We start from the raw sequence: 23123 nt of genomic DNA, 5'->3' as shown, positions 1-23123 counted from the left end.
CAAATAAAAGGTTCGGGTCGGTTCCCTGAAAAGAGCAAACGCGGACAACCGGGGGGACGTCTGCCGCTGGAATGGACATGAAAGAAGGCCTGTCCTTCTCGCGCTCAACACGAGATATTAAAAACAAAAGTGGTCCGCGGGTAGGGAGCCCCCGCTGCAGCAGGTTCATTTGGAATGTGATTCGAGCGAACCGACGAAGAGGGTTGAAGTGCGTCACGCGGCAAGAGCGATTGTTTCGCTTCGCGATGGCATTGTTCAGACGTATACGTATGTACGTTCCGCCGCGTAGAGACAAGTGCGACCAGAAAACCGCGGCGGCTGACGCGTCCGTCAACGAGAAACAACAAAAAAAAAAAAGAAAAAAAAAAGAGAAATATTTACGCCAGATGCATATTCATGCGACGCGATGCTCTCGTGCCGGTCCAAGTGACGCGGATTAATATGCATAAAATCCTTGCGTTGCCGCGGAACTCGGAGACGAATTTCAGAATGTATCGTTACGATATCCTGGGAAGAAATTTCATCCTACAAGTCCACTCCTACAGTTTAGAAGAATTTTCTAGCTAAAGAGCGAGTTGGGAATAGTTCGAGGCTGAACTTCCATAACGCGAACTAATATAAAGGGTTCCGTGAGCGTGAGTACCCGGAAAACGTTTCTTTGGAACACGAGAGACTCGTCAGATGTAATTGTATATTATGATCAGAACCAAAAAATAGTTTTTTGAAAAATACAGGTCTCGTTGAAATCACCGACACCAGGTTTTGGCGATAACAATTTTAGCCAATGACAATGTTAACAGACATTTATATTTTTAATCTATTTCTAGAGATCATGTCAACAACGAAAACTGACGTATTTTCCTATGGGAAATATATCGTGCAAGAAGATGGCTATTCTGTAGGTAATTAATATTTTTTTCCAATAAGAAATAGAATTAATTGGTAAGCATTGATAGCTTTGAAGAAAGCAACGCGGGTAGCAATAAAAAGTTGTGATATTACTGACGCCTTAGATGTAATTATTGGGCTTCGTCGGTGATAAAGCTATTTAGTAAAAGAATAATGACTCACCGAGAACGACGAGCTTCACAGGTCTGCCGGATAGAATTTTTCCGTGGTCATCCTCCAACGTACACCCCCATGTACCGTCGTCTTCTAATCTAACGTTGTCTATATGTAACGCTGCTGTGATGGAATCGCCAATATATCTGTGTCCAGTTCCACTCATCTCCGTTCTCGTGTTGATTGTAATCATATCCACCGGGCTTCCCTCGTGAAGCCACGTCGCTGGCTGCACTCTGTAGCTCCTAACAAGACAGTTCGTGCCAATTAGGGAATTAATTTGGGACGTAGATATTGGCTGCTGGACGAATTTATTGCCACGTCAACGCGAATTCTATCCACAGACGACGATACGGATTTTTCGCAATTTTTCTTTGTATTCGAAAACGTTGCTTCGGTGAAAGAAATTAACGTTTCTGGAGGGACACAAATATTATATTTTTAGCTTTACTGGAAACGTATCTTTTAAAGAAATCGCAAAACTATAATTATGTACGAGGTTAGGAAAGCGAAAATAAATTAATTAAACAAAATTCTATATACGAGATCTTGAAACGAAACTAATGTAAATATTGGAGGGAAATATGTACCAACTGGGAGTTTATTGATGTTGCAATTAGGAGAATTACCTTCATCAGAGTCACGACGAAACGACGACACAAATAATTCAATCTACTGCACAATATCCACAGAAACTTATGAACCGAATAAATAGAATTAATTAAAATGAAGAAATTTCACGAGACATCCTGTGAATAGATGGGGTTATACTAACTTACAATTGTCCCACTTTAATTATTTATATCTTAAAAAGTGCCGAATACACCCAACATTTTAAATACACCAAAAATGGTCACAGCTAGATCCTAGAAAAAGGAACTCTGCAACATTCGACAAAATAATTCCTGACCTCGTTCTGTACAAAACTATTTCTTAACATCGAAGCAACATTTTCTGTGGTCTAAAAACAGTTTCTTTCTAGACACGACGAAAATTCATCTTTCTCGATAGAAACGAACGCCAAATAGCGGTTGCATTATCCAGGGTAAATAGACCGTTACAGCCGTAGAAGGAAGCAACGAGAAGTCGTAATGAATCTCCTCAGATCCGTTCATGTACATTCCATTTGTCAATAAAGAACCCTAAATTACCTGGCCCCGGGCAGCAGAAGCCTCGAGTAATTTCCTTCCAGCTCGCATGGTAGTACGACCTGTTTGTGAGGTTTCACCACTAGTTCCAGGGGTGGCTCTGACTGCGCGGCGGCAGCTGTATCTAAGGAGACTGGAACATTGGTTGTAGCGGAGGAACTGGTAGACCATAAGTCCTCTTCAGGGGCTAAAAGTGCCGCGGGCTGCGCCACGTCGTCGGACAGAGAAATCAACGTCGAGCTGGACGCCGTTGTGCTCGTGGTGCTTGTCGTGGTTCTTCTGGCACGTCGTCCACCCTCCTGTCTGCCTCGAAGGGTGAACACACCAGCCTCGTTCACGTACCCTGTAATAAAACAGGAGACACCGTGATTTTTCTCTCCCCTCTCTCTACCTTTGATCGTTCGATAAATATGACATTCGAAACCGAGCAGCAGAAAAGAAACGGCGATACAAGTAAACCGTTCTTAGTTGAAAACTGCTTTTGTAAATCCAAAGTTCGCATTTGCAACTTCATTGATATACTTCGTCGAATGAAACGAAACGAAAGAAGTGAAAATTCAATCTTAGTTACGAATAAATATTTTTGTATTAGCAAATATAAATCGAATACTGTTCGAGTGTACTTTGCACATTTGACTATACGAATATGTTTAATACGTTTGGGTGCTTGAAGGGTAGTTGAGTGTGTATTGATGTGTATTTCTATATAAGTTCTTTAAGTTTGTCGTCTCTTTTCAAACTTCATTTTCGTTTAAGGTGTCAGACATGGATATCTGACCAGTTATGGATTATTGTTTAATCGAAAAGTCTGGGTCTGCGTGATTGGTTGCACCCGGTGCAACTATGTGTCCCCAGTTTCAAACATGTGTCCTGTCTGCTACCCAGCTTGTGTCCTCGTCGTCGGAGCAATTTCAAACACTAATTTCCCGCACAATGCAGTTTAGCATAGTAAAATCACTATTGAACTAATATTAGTGCAACGTTTGTTAGTTTGATACTATATTAATATTAACTGTGAGTACAACGTTTCATATAAAAAATACTACGTGTTTAGTTGTTTAATCACACAGATAATTTGAACTGTTTCCTTAAATACGAAATTATATGATATAAACACTCAAATGTTTAAACGAAAAGTGATTAAAAACTAGATAACTGTTCTTTTTTACAAACAAAGTTGTACAAAAATGTAAATTCTTTTACTCACATTTTTTGTACAAAATAGAGATTTTATTTCAATAATGATTCGTATTTATTTTGTATTATTTCTTTATATTTACTGTTTTAACACGCTTAACACTCGCATTTGGAATTGATATGGTGTAGGAATAATTTATTAGGCTGTATGTAATAAATCGTTTGAAGTATGGATGCTCGAGGGATGACGTTCACTCGCTATTCAACTGTACAGCTATTTAATGAGACGAACACAGGCATAAAATTCGAGGGAACTATACTGTGAACGATGTTTCGCGAAAGCAACGGTGCTTCTTGACTAAATGGTATTTCTAACGCTTGGTCGATTTTCCCGAAAACTGTCTATCACGACCAAGGCTGTGGAAGGAAAACTAATTATGACTTCGATGGACCGCAAATGGCTATAACTATCTAGCGCAACTAAGGCACTCTGTCGACCTGTCTACCCATCCTCTCGTCACAACGTCGATAAACTATGGAAGAAGGAAATGTTTGTAGTTGAACAAATGATGATGACGCTGAAATTCCAACGTCCCCGATACTTTACGTTGCACAAACGCATCGCTTCAGTGTCTGTCATCCTCTTATCGACGAATAATTTAAATTAAGCTACCTTTGTCGATCAATTCGCGTCTCGTTGGTATAAAATTTAATACGTGCCGTGTCGTTTCATATTATGAATACACGCAAATACATTGTAATTAATTATTTAAGTAGTGACAATTTATTTCTTTTCGACAATAAAATTTAAACACCTGAGTGGCACTAAATACCATTAAAAGTGACACGTTTGTATATAGCTCATTTAAATAAAAACTATTGTAGCACACTTAATAGTCAACTCTAAACATAAAAACGATCGTTAGTTATTTTTACAGTAATACATTTTTCAAGTATTTCTGGAATACTAAACCCTAAGATGGATCCACCTAAAGACGTTCAATTTACGAATCATCGCCGTTATGTTCCGTGGCTCGTGCGTATCGGCCACGTGTCAGGGCAAAGCGCAAATTCGATTCGCTGCGAGCCAATGGTCGAAACATAACGCGAAAACAAACAACGCCTGGATGGAAGAGTTGAAGCAAACTTGCGACGGGATCGCGATAACGTCCATTGCCGAACGACCCGTGTTCATCAACGTTCGTGGATATACGCAACTAGTTATACAGAGCCATCGAGTGGACGTTAGTTCGACGTTGATGCATGCATTATTCAGCCAATGTATCCATTCATTATTCATGTCATGATCAATGGATGTCAACAGACCGCGATCTGTATCTGAGCACGTCGCCAGGGCGGAAAGTGAAAGCACGTTGTCGTTCGAATGCCCCTTCGACACCGAAGTGGTCATCGTTGCTGATCGGACTTTACGAAATGACGGAACATGACACGCTCGACTTTGTCGCTATAGCAGATCAGTTACAAATCTACCAGATCTCGTTTACCAGCGGATCGATAAGTCAACAAGCCGGACACGTTAATTAGGAAATCCTGGTACTAATGGGAAACGTATAACTGGTTAGCGATATTCGCGTTTCACCGTCACAATTATACCGGACTACTGTAATATATATGATACGCAAGGTGCAACGAGCTTTAATTAAATTGGTTGACGGAGAATGAATATTTCACGATCGAGACAATTCTCGACGAGCTACAAACCTTGGAAAATCCGTATCGATTTTTGTATCATTCGACGTGCAGATTTAAGCGTTGACAGAGCAATGAAATGGTTACTTTTGACGATGGACAAAAATATAATTTTTAATCTCATTTATTCCTGCGTGAACGCGTTGGATCGCTGAATTTTCGTGGTAAATAATTTAATAATATATTTTCATTTAAATACCCTCGTAGTAATCATTGAATTTTCACCTATAATTTGAAAGGCTTGTTTACGTTTATAATAAAGAGGATATTATTTTATTATTAACGTTATAGAAAACACGATTCTAAATTCGAGTGCACAGATGATTCTGGGGATGTGGAACGCAGTGGGAACCGATAGTAATAAATTCAGGATCGTAGAAATCGGCAATAGTAAATTCTGGAGTAGGAGGAACCAATAACAATAAATTCTAGAGCAAGGAAACCGACGATAGGTAACATCGAACCTTTGGAGTCGGTATCGATGAATTTCGGGTCTAGAGAATCAGTACGGTCAAACTTCGGGTCGAGAGAATTAGTGTAGTATGTGAAACATCGGTACTGATAAATAGTGGACGTCTAGTGGGTCGGGAATTCTAGTATCGATAAATTTCGAGTCGTGTAAGTCAGTAGGATCAAACTTTGGTTAAAGACAATTATCACAGAAACGCGAAACATCAATGTCGAGCAACATTTTTTTGGAAAATTTGATAGACTCCGATATAATATTGATTATTAGTTCATTGTTCTCGGTTGAGGAGTCTTTCCAAAGTCTCTGAAAGAAGTCTTTAAGCGTGGTCCTTTCTTTCTTTTGCCTTAGCACGATTTTCCTATGGAAGAAAGGTAACAGAGCCATCCTCGTCCAGGCCACGAGCTTCGCGTCACGATGAAACTTCAACGTGAAGAGTCTCGGCGTAACCACTTGTCCCTTAACGAAACAGTCACACCTCGACTCTTATTTTACTCGAAAAATACTTTACCTACTTTACTTTAATATCCTCATATTTTTAAGCAAATAAAATAAAACTTAAACGTGTTTATTATAACTTTCTTTGGTCACGTCGATCGAATGATTATTATTTCCTAGCTTAATTAATTTTTCTATAAGTAATCTCGTTGCAAGTTTAACATCTCTAAAATATTACATTAAAGAATGTGCTGACGAAATACAAATTAATCGTTGAATAGCCTGTGTTGCGAGCCAGTGTCTCTATAAATTCTGCATGAATTTCGTCATGTATTAAAATCTAAAGAGCTTTAAAAATGTATAAAAGATCAATTTCTATTCATTTATAAGTTGTTTGTGTACAAATTATTAAATTGGTAGATTCTTAAACAATTTTTATTCGATTGCAGAATTATCTAACCTTTAAAATTTGTAATATTAATCCATAACAATATCCACGAGTAAATTCTACGATTACTATTTCTCCAAATAATTTTTATCTGACTTTAATGACATTTTGATTTTATCTACGTTGAAATTTAAATACCTCCTAAAGATTAATCGTAGGCCGAAGCATCGAATTAATAAATCTTCGTTCTGTTTAGCTGTCACGACCACTGAAGAATCGCTGCTTTATTCCTGCAGAAATTGAGATATCGAGGCTGATCAATTTCGAGTCGTACGAAGCGGTAACCGATAAACTTGGGATCGCAGGGATCCATAATGATAAATTTCGGGTCAAGAATATCGGGTCCAAATAAATTTCAGATAACGAAAACCCGCAGCTAATGTATTCAAAGTCGTAAAAATCGGCAGAGATAAATTTCGGATCGCTGTAAGCTGTTACCAAGGAATCCTGTGTCGCAGCATCCGGCACGGATAAACGGGGTCCGCCGTGCTCGTATCTTTCATTAATCAACCCTGCAGAACCTCGGTTACGGTGGCCTATTTCGACCGTGCGTCAGCCCCCGTAAGAAACATTTACAGCCACGTAAAATTCTTGACAAAGACGTTGTTCCCGCTGAAACTGCAAAAGCAGCTTGCAATGAGCCGCAACAGTTTCGCGCCTTAAAATTATAAAGACCAGAGATAACAGCGTCGGGTAACGTCTCTCGCCGCGTGTTTGTCCCTCGTTAGTTAGAGCCTCCTATTTCACGCGTGGACGGAATCGCGTGTACACGCGAAATTAAGGCTCTATGTATTTTAACACACGATATTAACACGCGCCTCTTAACCGAGACTCCTTATTTCACGTATACTTAACCTTTGTTTACTTGCGTTTACCAACGAAACGTTAATACTCATCGGGTAAAAAATACAAAAATTGACTTTACTAAAAATTTGGCAATAACAAATATGACTTTTACACTGATAAAAATAATTTAACCTATCTTTCGTAAACACTTTAATTCGCTTTTTCTCCCTGGAGAAGTTGACCTATATCTTTGCATTTCATTTTCAGAATCTAATATTAATTTCTTCAGTTACCTTTGCGAGATGATTTGGAAAAATTGCTAAAAAAATGAACAGAATACAATTGATGATGGAAATCGTAAAAATAGTCATAGTCTTTTTTATATACTCATCAATTGATATGTGATGTATGGAATGCATAGAACGTCTTTCTTTTTTTAAATATACAGAATATAGAAATATGATAAGGGTCTTATACTTTTGTCCAAGACCATTTCTAAGATTGTTGGAGTATATAAGTATAGTAATGGTAGACAAATAACAAATGGTTGATGTATGGAAATAACGGTTCATGTTGGAAACGTTAAATACACGTGAAGTAAGACATACGACTATCTAATGTGCATCTGTGTATCCGTGACATGTGAAATAAGGGACATTGCCGTCTACCCGTGTTCTTTGCGATAATTTTCACGGCTACACGTGTATTTTAATACGTGTGCAGGATCGTAGGAGTCCACTCGTTACGCGAGCCCGCGATAAGCCGTGTAGCTGCCACGCGGCGACAGTTAAAAAAAAAAATGGTATACGGAACGAAAGACCAACTGACGCGACGCGATGTCTTTATGACTGCATGTTTGCAGTGTTTCATCCAAGAGACTTGTAACCTCGTGGAACTGCAAACATTATAGAAATAATTTTTATCAACACGGATAACAATTATATTTAAGAAGATGTTACGCATTTACTTAACACCATCCATGCTGAGAGTTTGTCCCGTGCTGTGTTTCACGAAAAATATACAGAGTGTTCGGCCACCCCTGGGAAAAATTTTAATGAGAGATTCTAGAGGCCAAAATAAGACGAAAATAAAGAATATCAATTTGTTGATTAAGGCTTCGTTAAAAAGCTTTTAAAAAATTAAATTAAAAAATTTCAAATTATTCTGAAAAAATTAATTTTGGTTGTAAGGATCAATTACAATCATTTTTGGGGAATACACATACCCCCGAAATCCAACCCAGTTTCGAGAAAAAAATTCATTACCGAAAATATAATGTCTGATCATGAATGCATGATTCCCCTGAAATTTCATGTGTTTCAAATCGGCCTGAAAAAATTATTTTCGGTTGTGGAGGTCAATTATAATCATTTTTGGTCAATAGACATACCTCTGAAATCTTACCCATTCTCTAGAAAAAAATTCAATACAAGCGGAACTTTGAACGTTAATAACTTTTTAACAAAGCCTCCATCAACAAACTGGTATTCTTGATTTTCGTCCTACTTTGCCCTGTAGAATCTTCCATTATAATTTTTCCCAGAGATGGCCGAACACCCTGTATAAATTCTGTATATTTGTACATCACTTTTGTAATTTTTTTGACAATGATCGAACAGATTACAGAACACTATATTTACTGGATGCTTGGTTTTATGCATAGTGCTGACGTTCAATTAACAAAAGATCTCCATTTATTTTATCTGCTCCAACTAGTTATACAATCGATTCACTTCGATGGTTCTCAATCGATCTAAAAATTAATTTTCATTTAAATAAAAGACAGAGTCGTTTGAATTCAACCACGGTTACGAATACCCATTATAAATGACAAAAATTAACCATTATTCCTGTGAGTATACATCCTAAGCAATTAAGAAAATTAATAAACGTTCGAACTTTAGCTTTACAAAGATAGTAAATAAATTGATGACAGAAACGAGAAAACGCGGTAGCCCCGGTACAGTATTCGAGGGTTAATGCAAAATTAGATTGCACTCTGCCGAACAATATATAATTTGTTATTCAAAGTACTCATGGTTCGGTACGCTCGCTATTTTACGCACACTTGGAGTTAATGGTTATTCGAGATTAACGGACAGCCTCTGCTCTCAATTATTCCGCTAAATCGAAATTCTACCGTATCGCCCTTTCCATCCACCCCCCGCGGTGCGTATCGCGTTTTGTAAACATGGTACGCTCCTACGCGACGCATCTCCGTACGTGTGCTAGGATTGCAAAACGGTTAAGAGATTTGTCACCTCGTGTCACTGAATAAACTCCTTTTCCTCTGTTCGCGAAACTCCGTCGCCTCGGCTGACGTCTTCCCAGGACGCGATTTGCGAGTCTCCGCGGCAACCCCCTCGCGTCTCTCCGTCCCTCGCCGCGCCATTGGCTAACCGGAAACCCCCCTCGTTCCGATTTCCTTTGTTTGCGGCGCATCAAACGTGAAATATGCGAGTTCGCCCGGGGAATTCCGGTAATTTGCGAAGAGGGATCGGGGTAACTCGGGCTCCGTCTTTAATCCCACGGAATACTAGATTTGTCGAACGTTTCACGAGCTACGGGAAACTTTGTCTCGCGAAACGCGTGTGATACTGCCGGAAACTTCGTCGGAAACTTCTTCCTCGCCGCAGCTCCGCGCGGATATAGGATCCCGTTCCGTCACGGTATTAATCGCTACTTATTTCGAGGCTTAACGACGCCATAAAGAAGTCCGAAGAAGACTCTGCGGGTCGAGCGTATTTATCCGATCGAATTTGTTGCGCCGTTTTCCAGGGAACGCCGGAGAGGTGTATTTATATCGGTTCGGTCTGTTTAAATGCGTTCACTCGATCGTTCCTTCGGTTTCAATTCGTTTGGTAGCAGGAATCGCGGTGGCGGAATTCAATCCTTTTTCTGCTCGTTAGCCCATTGACAACGAACGTTGTTTACAGAGTGGAACGTTTAACTCTCGACCGTCCCTCGAGTCGATTCAACACATTTCTCGTGTAAAAATGTATATTACCCGTCTACAAACAAAATACGAATGTCCAGGTTTGGGAGTACGATCTATTTATATATTTAAATATTGGATTTTTCGTTTTTTATGCGAGCAAAATGTTCGACAAAATGATTCGCAATTAGCGTGTAAATCGGTTATGTATCCTCCAGCAGTTAACAATTCAATTTTTTTAAATACGAAGTATGTACTAAAAACTGAATTGATGCAACACTTTTTAAAACGAAAACAAACATTTTAAAATTAAAAGCAAAATTAATCAATTATTTGGTATAGACTGGAATTTATGTATCAAGGTAGGAATTATTTAAAACATTTTGTATGATTCTTGAAAAAAGTATTTGAGATAGAAGTTGTTTGATTTTATGAAGGAACTACTTGATGTTATACGATGTTGTATAATTAATAAACGACTGGTTGAATTAATACAGATAAACGCGTAATCACGTATTCAACAGTTTCTATCGTGCAGTTAGGTAATCAATATTTTTTAAGCTGCTTATTCGGAACCTGCACAGTAAAGCTGCTTATGCGCGTAGATACTCAATAAAAGTGTGAATGCACGAAGTACGCAAGGATAGATCTGCTCCATATAGGCAGCTGCCACAAAATTATCCGAGTAATTTACTTACAGGTTGTAATATTATAATAAACACTCCCAGTAACGTGTATTGAAAGCATTCAAACTTTAAACGCGTACAATTTCAAAACTACTCGTATTTTAATAATTGAGCCGCTGTTAGAAGTGGCAAAGCCTCCCCTATAAAATGGTTTCTGGATTATGTCGATCCCACTTCCCTTTTTGGAGATATTGAGAAATTTAAATGAAGAGGTTATTTTTTAAATTCCACTCTCCGTCTTACAAAAGTATATTAATGCGTATTAAAAGTAACAAAACTTTAGATGCGTGCAGTTTTGAAGCTACTAGTATTTTATCAAGCCATTGTTAGAAACGACAAAGCTTCCTCTTTAAAATGGTTATTAGTTTATGTCGATCCAATTTTTCTTTTCGGAGATATCGTAATTTAGAGATAATTTTTTTAGTTTCACTATCTCTGTCTCCATCTAACGCGTCGAACCTCTCTCTCTCTCTCGCACGTGTATCGTGCTGACCTACCCCAACATCGTGACAAACATGACCAAGTGACGTAGTATTTCTGAAAAGTTCAATGACCGCGCAACGTAAATAATGTTAAGTAAACAAACGCTTCAAATCCTTATATCTCTGGAACTAACTACGCTATCGACTTGAATGAACACTCATTTTAAAGGGCATTTCAACCTCTATTCAATGAATCTAACAACTACAATAATTTATGCTGCCTTCTATGTTTATTCTAAAATTTACTTTGACCCTTTATAGGGTGTCCATCCTAACGCACCAATTTTTGAGGGATTTTCACTAATCTGACAAAAAAATGTTTCCCAATAACAGTTAACGAATTCGTTGAGTGGAACAAAGTGCAAAAAGTTTCGAAAAATTGAAAGTGAAAAGTGTAAATGTACTCGCTGCGATTTCTTTCGAAACGATTTACGAATTCGCTCGAACTCAAAATAGATTGACGTTGGCGGGGGAACCGGGGTGAAAATAGACGGAACTGACGTAGAAAAGAAGGGAGGAACGTAACGGAAAAAAGGAGAAACAGTGTGCAACGTCAGCTTTGTGTATATAAAGCGGTAAAGATCATAGACCACGTCTCCTGCAGCACGTCTACGAAAGAAATAAGAAATATAAACTCCGGGGAAGGGGAAAGCGAAATAGAGAGCCTGGAAGGGGCGAGCGAAGAGTGACAGAGTGAGAACGGGGGAAGGAAGAATTCAGTGGTATGGATATATATCGTCCGGGGAATTTATCTTCCGTGGAATTCGCAGCACGAACGTCTTTGATGGCAACCGGAGTGATTCTCGCCCAGCCCGCACCTACTTCTACCTCTGCAATCCCCCGGTACTCTTCGTTTCGATCCTCTAATCTCTCTTCACCCTTTACTCCTATCCACGGTGTCATCCTGTACTAAGCCCTCTGTAATACCCTCTGCTACGGAAACAGTTACGAACCCGGTATTCGTTCCGGTACTGGCTCGGTAATTCCAATCACTGCAACCCTTTCGTTAATTCGACTCGACAAACAAATATCGAGTACAGTAATAATGCCTCGATATTCGTTAAAGTCTGCGTTAAGGGTACGCGATCATGATACGTTCTAGCTACTGTTTATATTTTTATCAACGTCGAGCAGCTGATAGCTGGGCCATTCCACCTCAAATCGATCAATGGTTTTCTGGGATTTTGTTAAAAATTGAATATGATGTGAACCATACAATACTAGGGGTAGTTTAAGTCATCAGTTTGCTGATTTCGAATTTGTTAAAAAGATACAGGCTTCTAAAAATGGGTCGTACTTAATAATTTTTATCTCTAATTTATCGTATCGCTAATTTTAGGCGAATAGGAACGAAAGATGAAAATTCTTATGCAAAACAAATTTTGAACGAGGTGAACGATTTAATAAAAATAAATAATATGACATGGAATATTTCACGTACTGAGCGTCACGAATAATCTATATCGTTATCTATTGTTCAAATAAAATATTGCCTATCTCTGATTGAAATAGCAGAACGAATAAAAACACGACTTTATATAGAAATAAATAATTCGTCCAAAAATACTGTTTGGCAAATGTCATCCATTTTGGCATATTTGAAATAACGTTAAAGAATAATTGAATTGCTTGTCGTTGTTATAATTAGTTACGGGGCAGGTAAAAAGAACAAAGATTGAATTAAGAATCGTATTAGTATATCAAGGGGATATAAACAAAATAACAGTTGATGAAATGGACATTCTGGAATCACCCAACAATAACGATTTTATTGCAACCGATAAAACAAAAGTTAACTCCCGGCGTCTGATCGGTTTCGTTCGACAAACACGTGGAATCAGGTGCAGGTAACTAGAAATCGTTACGATCGGACGAACGATAATGGTTACGGTCAGCGGCCGTAAACATTGTAGACCATGGAGGATCCATTTGTTTGTAAGCACTATCGGTACATTATGAACTCTCTTGCTCCCGTTATTGCTGATCGAACAACGTTAGTGTCGTAAACATTACGCGTTCGCCTCTCCATGACTACTACTGTTTCTCTTATTTTCCTCGAGGAATTCTAGCGTAAACAACTTGCCGAGAAACGGTTAAGTTTATTACAACGAGCATCGAATAAAAGTTAAAGGAACGATTTACCGTATTTATATTTTAATTCCCCCCATTTTACGACGACAATCGAATATCAGCCATCAAGGTCTATTAAACGGCGATGCAACGCGAAGGTTTTATATTCCGATGCAAGCAAAGGTTTAAATTGATATGCAGTTTCAATATAAAATTACTGATACGCTCAACAATATTTGCATTGCCTATGTTTATTAGAAGCCCTACGAACTTTGGATGAAAATAACAGAAACGAATTTCTATATTTATATTTTAATTACCGTTCGTTTCACGATCAAAGTTTATGTATTGAACGTCAATGCGATGTAACACTTTAGTATCAAGATGCAAGCAAAATTTGAAATTGATATGCAATGCCAATATGAAATTAAACCCTCGGTTGAAACTCGCACACGTAATGATACTTATATATATTTATATTTCTCTCGATGCAATATTAATCGGAAGTGAATGTTACGAAGTTACTGATATCTACGGGAACCGAGATTTTACATTGATTAAAATAATTGCAGTTACAGTCATTCGTGGGCAGAACGAACAGGAATGATCAGGAATGACGCATCAATCGAAACGAGAGAATTGAGCACAGATACGAAAGCGAGGTTTGTAGAAAATTAGCTGTAAATAAAATTGTTAAAAAAATATAGTAGGTTTCATATGACACAGAAAAATTTCTAATTAATTGTCCACTGTGTGATTCTTTGTGCTCTCAGAAAAACATATATTTGTAGGAAAGTATATTGTAAAATATCTTTCGCAAAATATTCTTCCACGTGAATGGAACTTCTTGCAAATAGAGAAAATTGGATAAATATCAACGAATAAAAATTAACTCCGTATGTTTTACGTTTGCAACATTCCGTAACATACGTTGTATATTTACAATTTCACTCAATAAAGTGATAAAAAAAAAGTCAAATTCGTTTCCAGATATCAAAACACGTTACAAATTTTAAAAATAAATAGAAACTGTAGGATATCGTGCAACGAAGTAAAATGTTGAGCAGCGAAAACGTAAACACCGTGTATGCAAACAAAAAATTAAATTAACACAACGCTAAATATGCAATCCCACCGAGATGGAATAAAAATATTTTTACGTGTACAGATATTCTTAATAAAGTTGTTTATTGTTCTTCCAAACTTAAATCTAAACGACTCGTAGAAGAATCAATTTTTTTAGGCTGATTTTTATCGTAATAAAGTATGCATAAAAAAAATTGTTAGGATTTTGCATTTATTTTGTAGTTACAAACAAGGAAATTTGAGTAATTATGTATGCCAAAATAAGAGGAAAATTAAGAATGACGAAATTGTTACAGAAATATTTCTCATGCATCAAATAATTAGCTTTAACGTATGTAATTTATCCAATTTGTAGATGAGATCACACTGCGGTGGTTTAAAAGTATAAATTAAAGAGAGTAAACAATCTCAAATTGTGTACCTTCGTTTTAGAAATAAAAATTCTAGTAAACTGTTCCTTTCTTATAATATAATTTTCTCTTCGCAAATTATCTTATGCTTCGTGTTTCTTTGTAGTAACTAAGTCTTAAATCCGGATAAAAGAAAAATTAACAAAATTAAAACCTTAGAGATAAAGACAATAGAGTAGATTAAGAATGCAAATCAAGCGGAGCCAGAAATTCTGATGCTTCGTATCGCTGTTTAAAAATGAAAACAACCATTTCCTTTCCTACCAAGGAAAACTACTATTACTAAATAATATGATTTTTAAATGATATTCAGCGATACAAAGATTCGAACCGGATCAAATAGAATTTGCTGATCGTATCGACGTTCTTTTTACGTCCAAGTTATGCAACAAAATAAGCCTACAGTACAAACGTGCCCGAACGTTAATTCGTGGTTCATTCGCGAACAGACGGAGCAACTGTATCCGCTTGTTCGCGAAAAATCAATTTCGTACGCTGCATCCCGATTATCAACGATAAAAAAAAAGAAAATGGAAACCAATCTCTCGAAATCGTTACAAGTTTCTACTAAAATGAAAAAAAAAAGAAAAAGAAAAATTGTAGCACGCGGCGAGAGCGTCCTCTGCCACGCCCGAAATCCCCGATCGCGATGCGGGAACGCGTGGCCGTGCTTTTTAATCCGCTTAAAATCCCTCCCTCGTTGCGTGCACGAAAATTACAATTCCCAACGACGGTCGCGGACAGATTCTTATTGTGCGACGATGACGACCGTGAAATGGACGAATCGTTCTTTGACGACCGCGCGGATATTATATGCGTGTGGGCGGAGTGGTGAAGCCCTTCGACGGACGTAGTTCCATTAGCGGCGTCGTTGTCCGGCCAGCAGCGCGGGTCAGTCGGGATTCTAATCTGACCGCAGGGCATGCCTTCTAATATAGATAGGCTTGATTAATTCCGCGGCAACGCAGTAATGCGTGTGATCCGCGGCTGGCCGTGATCCTGGACGATTACGAGGTGTTAGGCCGACGTCCCGATGCTGTAACGCACACCGTCGAACAGTATCCCAAGGCGTGTAGACTGTTTTCGACCGAAAACACATCCTTCGTCGCTCTAATCCGCCACGCGCGGAGCTATTAACCCTTCTGTCAATAATAGGGCACCGTCAAGGATTGCAAATCTAATGGGTTCGATCGCCACGCGGAGCTCAGAAATCTCATCAATTTTTTTCGTGGTGGAAAAATATAAAATAGAAGTACCTTTATCTCAATTCTGTTTGCCAACATGGAATTTTTATTAATACTTAGTGTATTTTTTTGCTGGGGTCTTGTTAGTGGAATTATTACCATTAATTTAGTTACATGAATATTTGCTGGGTACGTATATACAGGATGTTCGACAACCCCTGAGAAAAATTTTAATGGCAGATTCTAGAGGCCAAAATAAGACGAAAATTAAGAATAACAATTTGTTGATTGAGGCTTCGTTAAAAAGTTATTAACGTTTAAAGTTCTGTCTGTAGAACGGTAGCGTGCGCGTGATAGTGGTCCTCATTCAGCATGAGAAACTCTACTTACTGACGTATCGACAGTCTTACAGTTTTGTGAGTGAGAACCACTATCACGCGTACGGAACTGTTTACACCTTGCCGTTCTACAGGCGGAACCTTAAACGTTAATAACTTTTTAACGAAGCCTCGATCAACAAATTAGTATTCTTGATTTTCGTCTTGTTTTGGCCCCAAGAGTCTCCGATTAAAATTTTTCCCAGGAGTGGCCGAATACACTGTATGTATGATCATACTGTGTAGTACTAATATATATAGTGCCTTCAGAAATGGATTCTACATGTCCTATTTGACAAATTTTGATTTTTGTTAATATTTAAAAAGGTTCAGTGCAAAGCAGGTGTTATTTTGCCGTTTGGTATATTCGATTCGCTTCACCTGAATAAGATAAATCACTGCAAAATGAAAATAATTTGTATTCGTATACATTTTAAGCTAAGCTTATTTATACCTCATCGTTTGTTTTTTAATAAGCCCTTACAAAAAGGGTCATTCTGACTGCCTGGACCCCTTAAAGACCTCGATTTTGCTCCACGCGTTGGGGACGCAAGCCTAATGTTGCAACGAACGCGGTACGAGTCTCAAACGGAGGCCCTAACCCAGACCTGAACAGCGAGAACGTCTGGTAACGTTCAAAGAAATACGCTCGCTGGCTGGCCGGCTATGCAAATTAAATTGGAGAACCCTCGTGGCCAGACGGCATCCACTTCTCTGTCGTAAAAATGAGTACGACAATGCGAGAACTCGCGGCCGACTCTCCACTATTATCGAGTGCTGCTTCTGTGGTGCTTGCAGAGAGGCTACCGCGCTGATTGGAGGGCTACCGGCGGTAAACACGCTCGATGACTCCACGGATGGACGGGTCGATGGCTCCGATGCTTCGGACGATCCTTTTGTCAGTATGGATTAACGGTGTGTGGATACTGTCCGAGGAGAGATCGATCGACTCGCTGGCCAGCTTTCGTGTGAAATGAAATTTTTGTTACAAAAGAGCCGCGCGATTGTTGTTTTGAATTGCCCGGTGTGTCCGGGCAAAGGTTCTCGAGGGTGTAATGTGTGTTATTCGTTTTTCGTCGGCCTGGACACGGTCCGTTGGACAAAGAACGGACCGGTTCGTATATAGGCCATGCTGCTTAATTTTGTGGCCTGCATTGCTTGTTCCAGTTGGATTGTCCAAGTATCGGAGGGTCAACGATAGCACTGTAAACTAAACCGCGACAGCTATTCGACTATTAACGGCGATTTTAATTGGCATAAGTTATCGAAATTTACAAATTAAACTTCCCTTTTCGTTTCTATAACTATCAAAATGTTGACGGTTAACTCTTAGCAAATTTTCTTTCACTAAACTTGTAATATTTTTAAATAGGATGTTACTAATATTGGTTAAATAAAGGATACTTTCAGTTATTATCAATTTTATTCTTCGTTTTATTATACTCCTCTTTATGTGGTCAAATGTTGCACATCAGAAAGAAAATACTATTATATTTTGATTAAATTCAATCAAACACGATCTTGCATATTATTGCATGATTATATACATATAGTACGAATAAAATCCTCGAAGAGAAGTTATACAGCAATGATTCTTAAAATGAACTCCCAACTGGGGGGCCCCCTTAGAGCCAGCGAAGCGTGAAAGACGACAAAAAACACGATACGAGCTGTATAGAATACGTTTTTTTTCATACCAGTCGGCGAAAGATAAAGGCAAATCCGAGACTCAACGATATCACTGTATACAAACATCTGATGGTGTCGAATTTCGCCTCCACAGTTCGTAAAATGAACACGTCAACTCCAGAGCGACGTTCATTTTAAGAACCATTACTATATAGTAGCCCGAACATCGAGAAACAATCGTATTACCTCCACCGTATTTAATACAAAATTTCTCCCTGTCCAAAGATAAAATACTTCTGAAAATGTCTTGTTTACGACATCGACTCCTAAGCCGAGGAAAATATACTTCCTACTTTATGCGAAACACGACTCGCGATTAAATTACTTCCATACTATCGACCCTATAGACGGGCAGAATGAAAAAAGGAGAATACCAGTTTTTAATTTAAACTTAATTTAAAGTTACAAACTTCGCGACTAATTACATAACGCCACGAGGCAACTGAAACTCGACAGTACGTAAAAAGAATACATTAGCGTGTCGTCGCGACCGCGTAGCCTGTTGTTCGAGAACAGATTCCTGGGGGGAAAAAGTAAACGTGGAACCGTGGAACGTTTCGTTTATACTTAAAAAATGTTCGATCGTTTTTACAGGGGTAGGGGAATTTTTTGTTCCATGGGGCGAGTTACACCGGTAAATCCAGGCTGGCCATGTGCCACGATCACGTGGCCGTAGAAAAGCCTCTGTTCAAACACGCCGAACCAGCCGCCCACGCGGAGGTTCGGGACGTTCGAGCCGCAGATATCGAGTGATTGATACACTTTCCGAGCGTGAGCTTACCGGGCCCCTGCAAGTTTTCTGAAGCACCGCCAAGAGTCGAAGCCCGGATGTCAAATGTGCCGAGTCCGGTGTCCGATGCCAAACCGGAAATCACCACCCACCCGTTTCCATCGTCGGGAAGAAGCTGCGCTACGCGCGCGAGACCGATGCACTTCCATCTCTAATTGTTATTGCCGCGTATCGACCAGTTTGCATAACCGACCAGTGACGCGATTGTGCCAAAATGGAGCACCGCTTTCCGCGAATCGATAGAAGCCGGAATTTTTCGTCGAGTGGGAACATCTGCGATCGCGACGCATCGCGTGTACTTATACGGGACGATAAAATAAAGAACACGGACCACTCTCTTCTTTTTTTATCGACGTGGTTCCGAGTTGGAGCAGTCGCGAGGCAGTAAAAGTTTACGCTCGCGGAAGTTTTAACAGACGGGCCAATTCCGAAATAGGAATACCGTGTCGACGACTTCTGAGTTACGAGACGTCCCATCGATGGTTACTAAATTCATAGGTTCCGGTGCAACGTCACGATTTATTCGCGTCGATACGAACGGATCTTAGATTGTAGGGCAGGACGTCGACGACCTTCCGGTTCGTTCGATCCGAGTCGACGTCGATGATTCGTAAGTTGACGGTGCAAAACCACTAACTGTGTAGCTCGATGAGAAATCGTGTTAGAGCAAATCAACAATTTCCAATCGGAGCAAAACAAGGACTCTGAGGGATGTAGATCTCTATAGCAATGATTTTTAACAGCAGCGTAACAGCAGCAATTCTGTAGTGAACAGTGATGATTCGTAAATTGAACATACTTATCTCTCCCAACTGGGAAAAAGAAATTTAAAAAACGATACGAGAGATGACTGAGCCAACCCCAGAGCAATGTTAATTTTAAGAATCATTACTGACAGATCCCTAAAAAGCTCGATCAATCGTCCAGGTTTATAGCTCGAATAATTAACAGTTTCACCTAGTAGTATTTTCTCGCAGTAGGTACCAGAAATAAGATACGATGAAAGCTGAAACGATAAGTAAAATAGCGAGAAAAGTGGAATCGCGCGTTGAAATATCAGAACCAATTACATCGAGATTTATTGTCAATTAAGAAGCAATTATGGAAATGATAGCTACGAATTAACAGCGACACTCGGAGACCCTAATTAGACCAAGCAGTTAACTTTCCCACTTTGGCAAACTTAAATTCTCTTCAGGCGGGCACAAAGAAACTACCTGTCACCGTGTCGCGCGCTCACAGAGGAAAAAGTAGGTCCGAATGCAACAGAGTCTTCTCGTTCGCTCCGTTCTATACAGACGACTAATAGATTTACCTCCGGGTAACGTCCCGCGGGAGTTCCACCAGCCAGATACTCTCCTCGCTCGAGCGTTCGCTGGCGCGCGTTTTAGTACGACCAGTTTCATTTATTTACAAAGCGTCTCGGATGGCCCCGTTTAGTCACGGACTTCCGATACCAGTGAAAGATTAATTTAAACTCAGCCGCCGCATAATAGGAGCATTGCTTTCCACTTAAGATCACGAGCCAGGGCACCAGCTGCGATTCTTTGGCGGCTAAGACTTCCGCCACCTGTCGCTGAACGACAACGACTGTCCTCCTGCGTTGCAAAGACTGAGATGTCAAGACCAAAAGGCCTACGCCTGATTCTGGTCTTGCCAAAGCGTCGTAAATAATGTTTACTCTATTCGAAAAGAAAGAAATTTCTTTTGAAATTGGTCGACTTATCGAAGCCTGTCGGAATTTGTGAATCGACTAGTCTTTGTCGCTTGGTGACAGTCGCTATTTGCTATTACCATTGATTTTAGGGTTCGAATCAAAACGAACGTGATTCCGCGCTTCCTCGTCGGCCAGTTATACCCGACGCTTCTTTCATCGAGGACTCTCGACGTCTTCGTTAACAGCAATTTGGCGAAGCCACTGTTGAAGAGGTTGGTCGGAGATTGACGTCGTTCGTCGTTATTCTCTCTTTCGCCGAGGCCTACTCGCCGGAGGTCCTGCTCGATCTACTAAATCACTGGTACCACGAGTCGCTGACGTTATTAATGAAGCACTAATAGCGGCCGTACGGTGGCCAAGTTTCGTATTCCCGCTCGACCCGCTCATCGTTCGCCACTTAGCGATAATTGTTATCGCGGCCAGGACCGGCCTCGCGACAAATCGGTCCGCTATGAAAATCGATCATCGTCGCGGCCCTCGTATCCGGAAATTGATTTACGTCGATGCTTCAGACTCGAGTTAGCGATATCCAAGTACATGAAATTCAAACCAACATAAAATTCATTTTTCTCGAACCACGTTAAGTATTCGATCGTCCAAATAACTCGAATGTTTGATCAAACTTGGAAAAATGAAAATGAAATGTGTTAAAATGTTTCGACAGCTTGGTTGCATTCCATTCGTTTGAAATAGCTTTAATTTTTTCGAATTTCTGAAAATTTTTAAATGTACGATTTTTTGTACAAATCGTTTGTACAACATTTCAGACTGTAATGTAATAAATGAAAAATTTGTACGTAATAATTTTTAATCTTTACTTTGTGTAGTAAGCATTGGTGTTTTAGATTATAGTTATTAAATTGGTATAAACAACTGAATATCGACAACTGTTTCCGTGAATTCATATTCTTAAAATGTAATTCAATCTGAATTCGGGCGTCGACTGTCACGCGAATGCATAAAAACGATGGTTCTAGATTAGAGTGCGCCGCAGTCAAAGGGTTAAAGAACGCGTCACGTTTTTCTGAATGTCCGTAATGTCGCGAAAAGTTTTCCCATCCACGATGACTTTTAATTTTGGGAAAAGCATGACGTTCGAAGAGGCTAAGTCTGACGAATAAGGTGGGTGGTTAATCTGCAAAACCCCTTTGACCAAAAACTTTTAAGGTTTTCATCAGTCCCGACACTCGATGCACGTGCACTTCTTTGATTGACACGAAAACGAGAATACCATTTAAAAAATAGTTGTCATCAATCATACAACAAATGCAACATCATAGGTTTCTGCAAACTAAAACAGCTCTTAGGCAATCCGATAAACGTCCATTCTTCGTCTAAGAAAGCTTCCTAGAGACTTTTCTTATTTGTCATATCATATTTTCTAAAATTCCTCTCCAAATAATCCTACATATGCTCGATAGGATTCAACAATGGTGATCGAGGCAGCGAAGAAAATTGTTGGATTACGTTATACAATAACTGTAGACTTATTCTATAACTATATTCGAAATATATGCGCTGCATGGTTGAAGAAGATCTTGACCTTATTGGAACATCAAATTATTTTCCAAGTACAATTTCTCTGAATCGTTCTTCGAATGGCTTTTTAATATTTCTAAATATATCTATCTATCTATAAAAGTGCCCATAAAATCTAAGCTTCTTACCCCAGCTGCTGCCATTGATCCCTAAACCATCACCGATTTATCTCCATGTTTTACGATTCGAGTAATACTCTTTTAATTTCAGTGCTTTGCCACTTCTATTCTTTTCTTTCTCATTAGAACCAAAATTCTACATCTATTTCTTAGTACTTATTCGCAAATTCAATCTTATTTTTATGATTAATATCGCTGAATGATTTCTTAAAATTCTTCAGATATTTCCAGTATTTACTGTTTTCCCTAATTCTTTTTCCACTTCTATTAATATTAAATAACTAGTACAGCATTCACTGCAAATTTCCTCGTACAACATTAGAGTTACTACAAACATGAATGAGATCATTCTTGTAGAGAATGTTGTACATTTAATAATTAATATTTCATGAGTCGTTTGTTAAAAAAGCATAAAGTCATACCTATTTTAAAATAAAAATTTGTGAAATAAAATCCAAATTTGTTTACTAGAAATAGGTTAATCAATATTAATATAATTATTACAATTTATGTGTATCATGATTTTTTAATTTTGTTCCATTTATTATACTTATTTTTACCCTACCAATATTTAAGGGTTAATAATCCGAATTTTTATATGGGGCAATTTATATAATGTTTTTCAAACTTCAAAGAAAAGATTTATAGAAAAAACAATATTTCAATTTGTATGGTTATAAACCTTTACACGTTGTACCGTAATTCGACCGGTTGGAAGTAAATCGGAGCAATTGAGGCCGTGACATTTGCGGTCGTCGATAAAATTAGTGTCATTTGCTGTCAGTCGACCGATGCGATGGAACAGTGCCTGTTGCGGTTAACTGGAAAATTTATTTCGTCCATG

General features: G+C 38.9%; 1 protein-coding gene across 2 annotated transcripts in view; it reads right to left on the bottom strand.

Annotated features, from left to right (window-relative positions):
• The window catches only part of Tei (irregular chiasm C-roughest protein teiresias), a 506172-nt gene that overhangs the window by 252437 nt on the left and 230612 nt on the right, over positions 1-23123 (bottom strand). For both annotated transcript variants that reach the window (XM_076766980.1, XM_076766981.1), the window contains exons 4-5: positions 2214-2553; positions 1072-1307 (exon numbers count right to left, since the gene is read on the bottom strand). In XM_076766980.1, coding sequence (XP_076623095.1) covers positions 1072-1307; positions 2214-2553 — 576 coding nt within the window. The remainder of the gene's footprint in view (positions 1-1071; positions 1308-2213; positions 2554-23123) is intronic.

The sequence above is a fragment of the Colletes latitarsis genome, chromosome 6 (genome assembly GCF_051014445.1).
Source record: "Colletes latitarsis isolate SP2378_abdomen chromosome 6, iyColLati1, whole genome shotgun sequence".
NCBI classification, from domain to species: domain Eukaryota; kingdom Metazoa; phylum Arthropoda; class Insecta; order Hymenoptera; family Colletidae; genus Colletes; species Colletes latitarsis.
The sequence above is the reverse complement of the archived record's forward strand: the minus strand, read 5'-3'. Positions and strand labels throughout refer to the sequence as shown.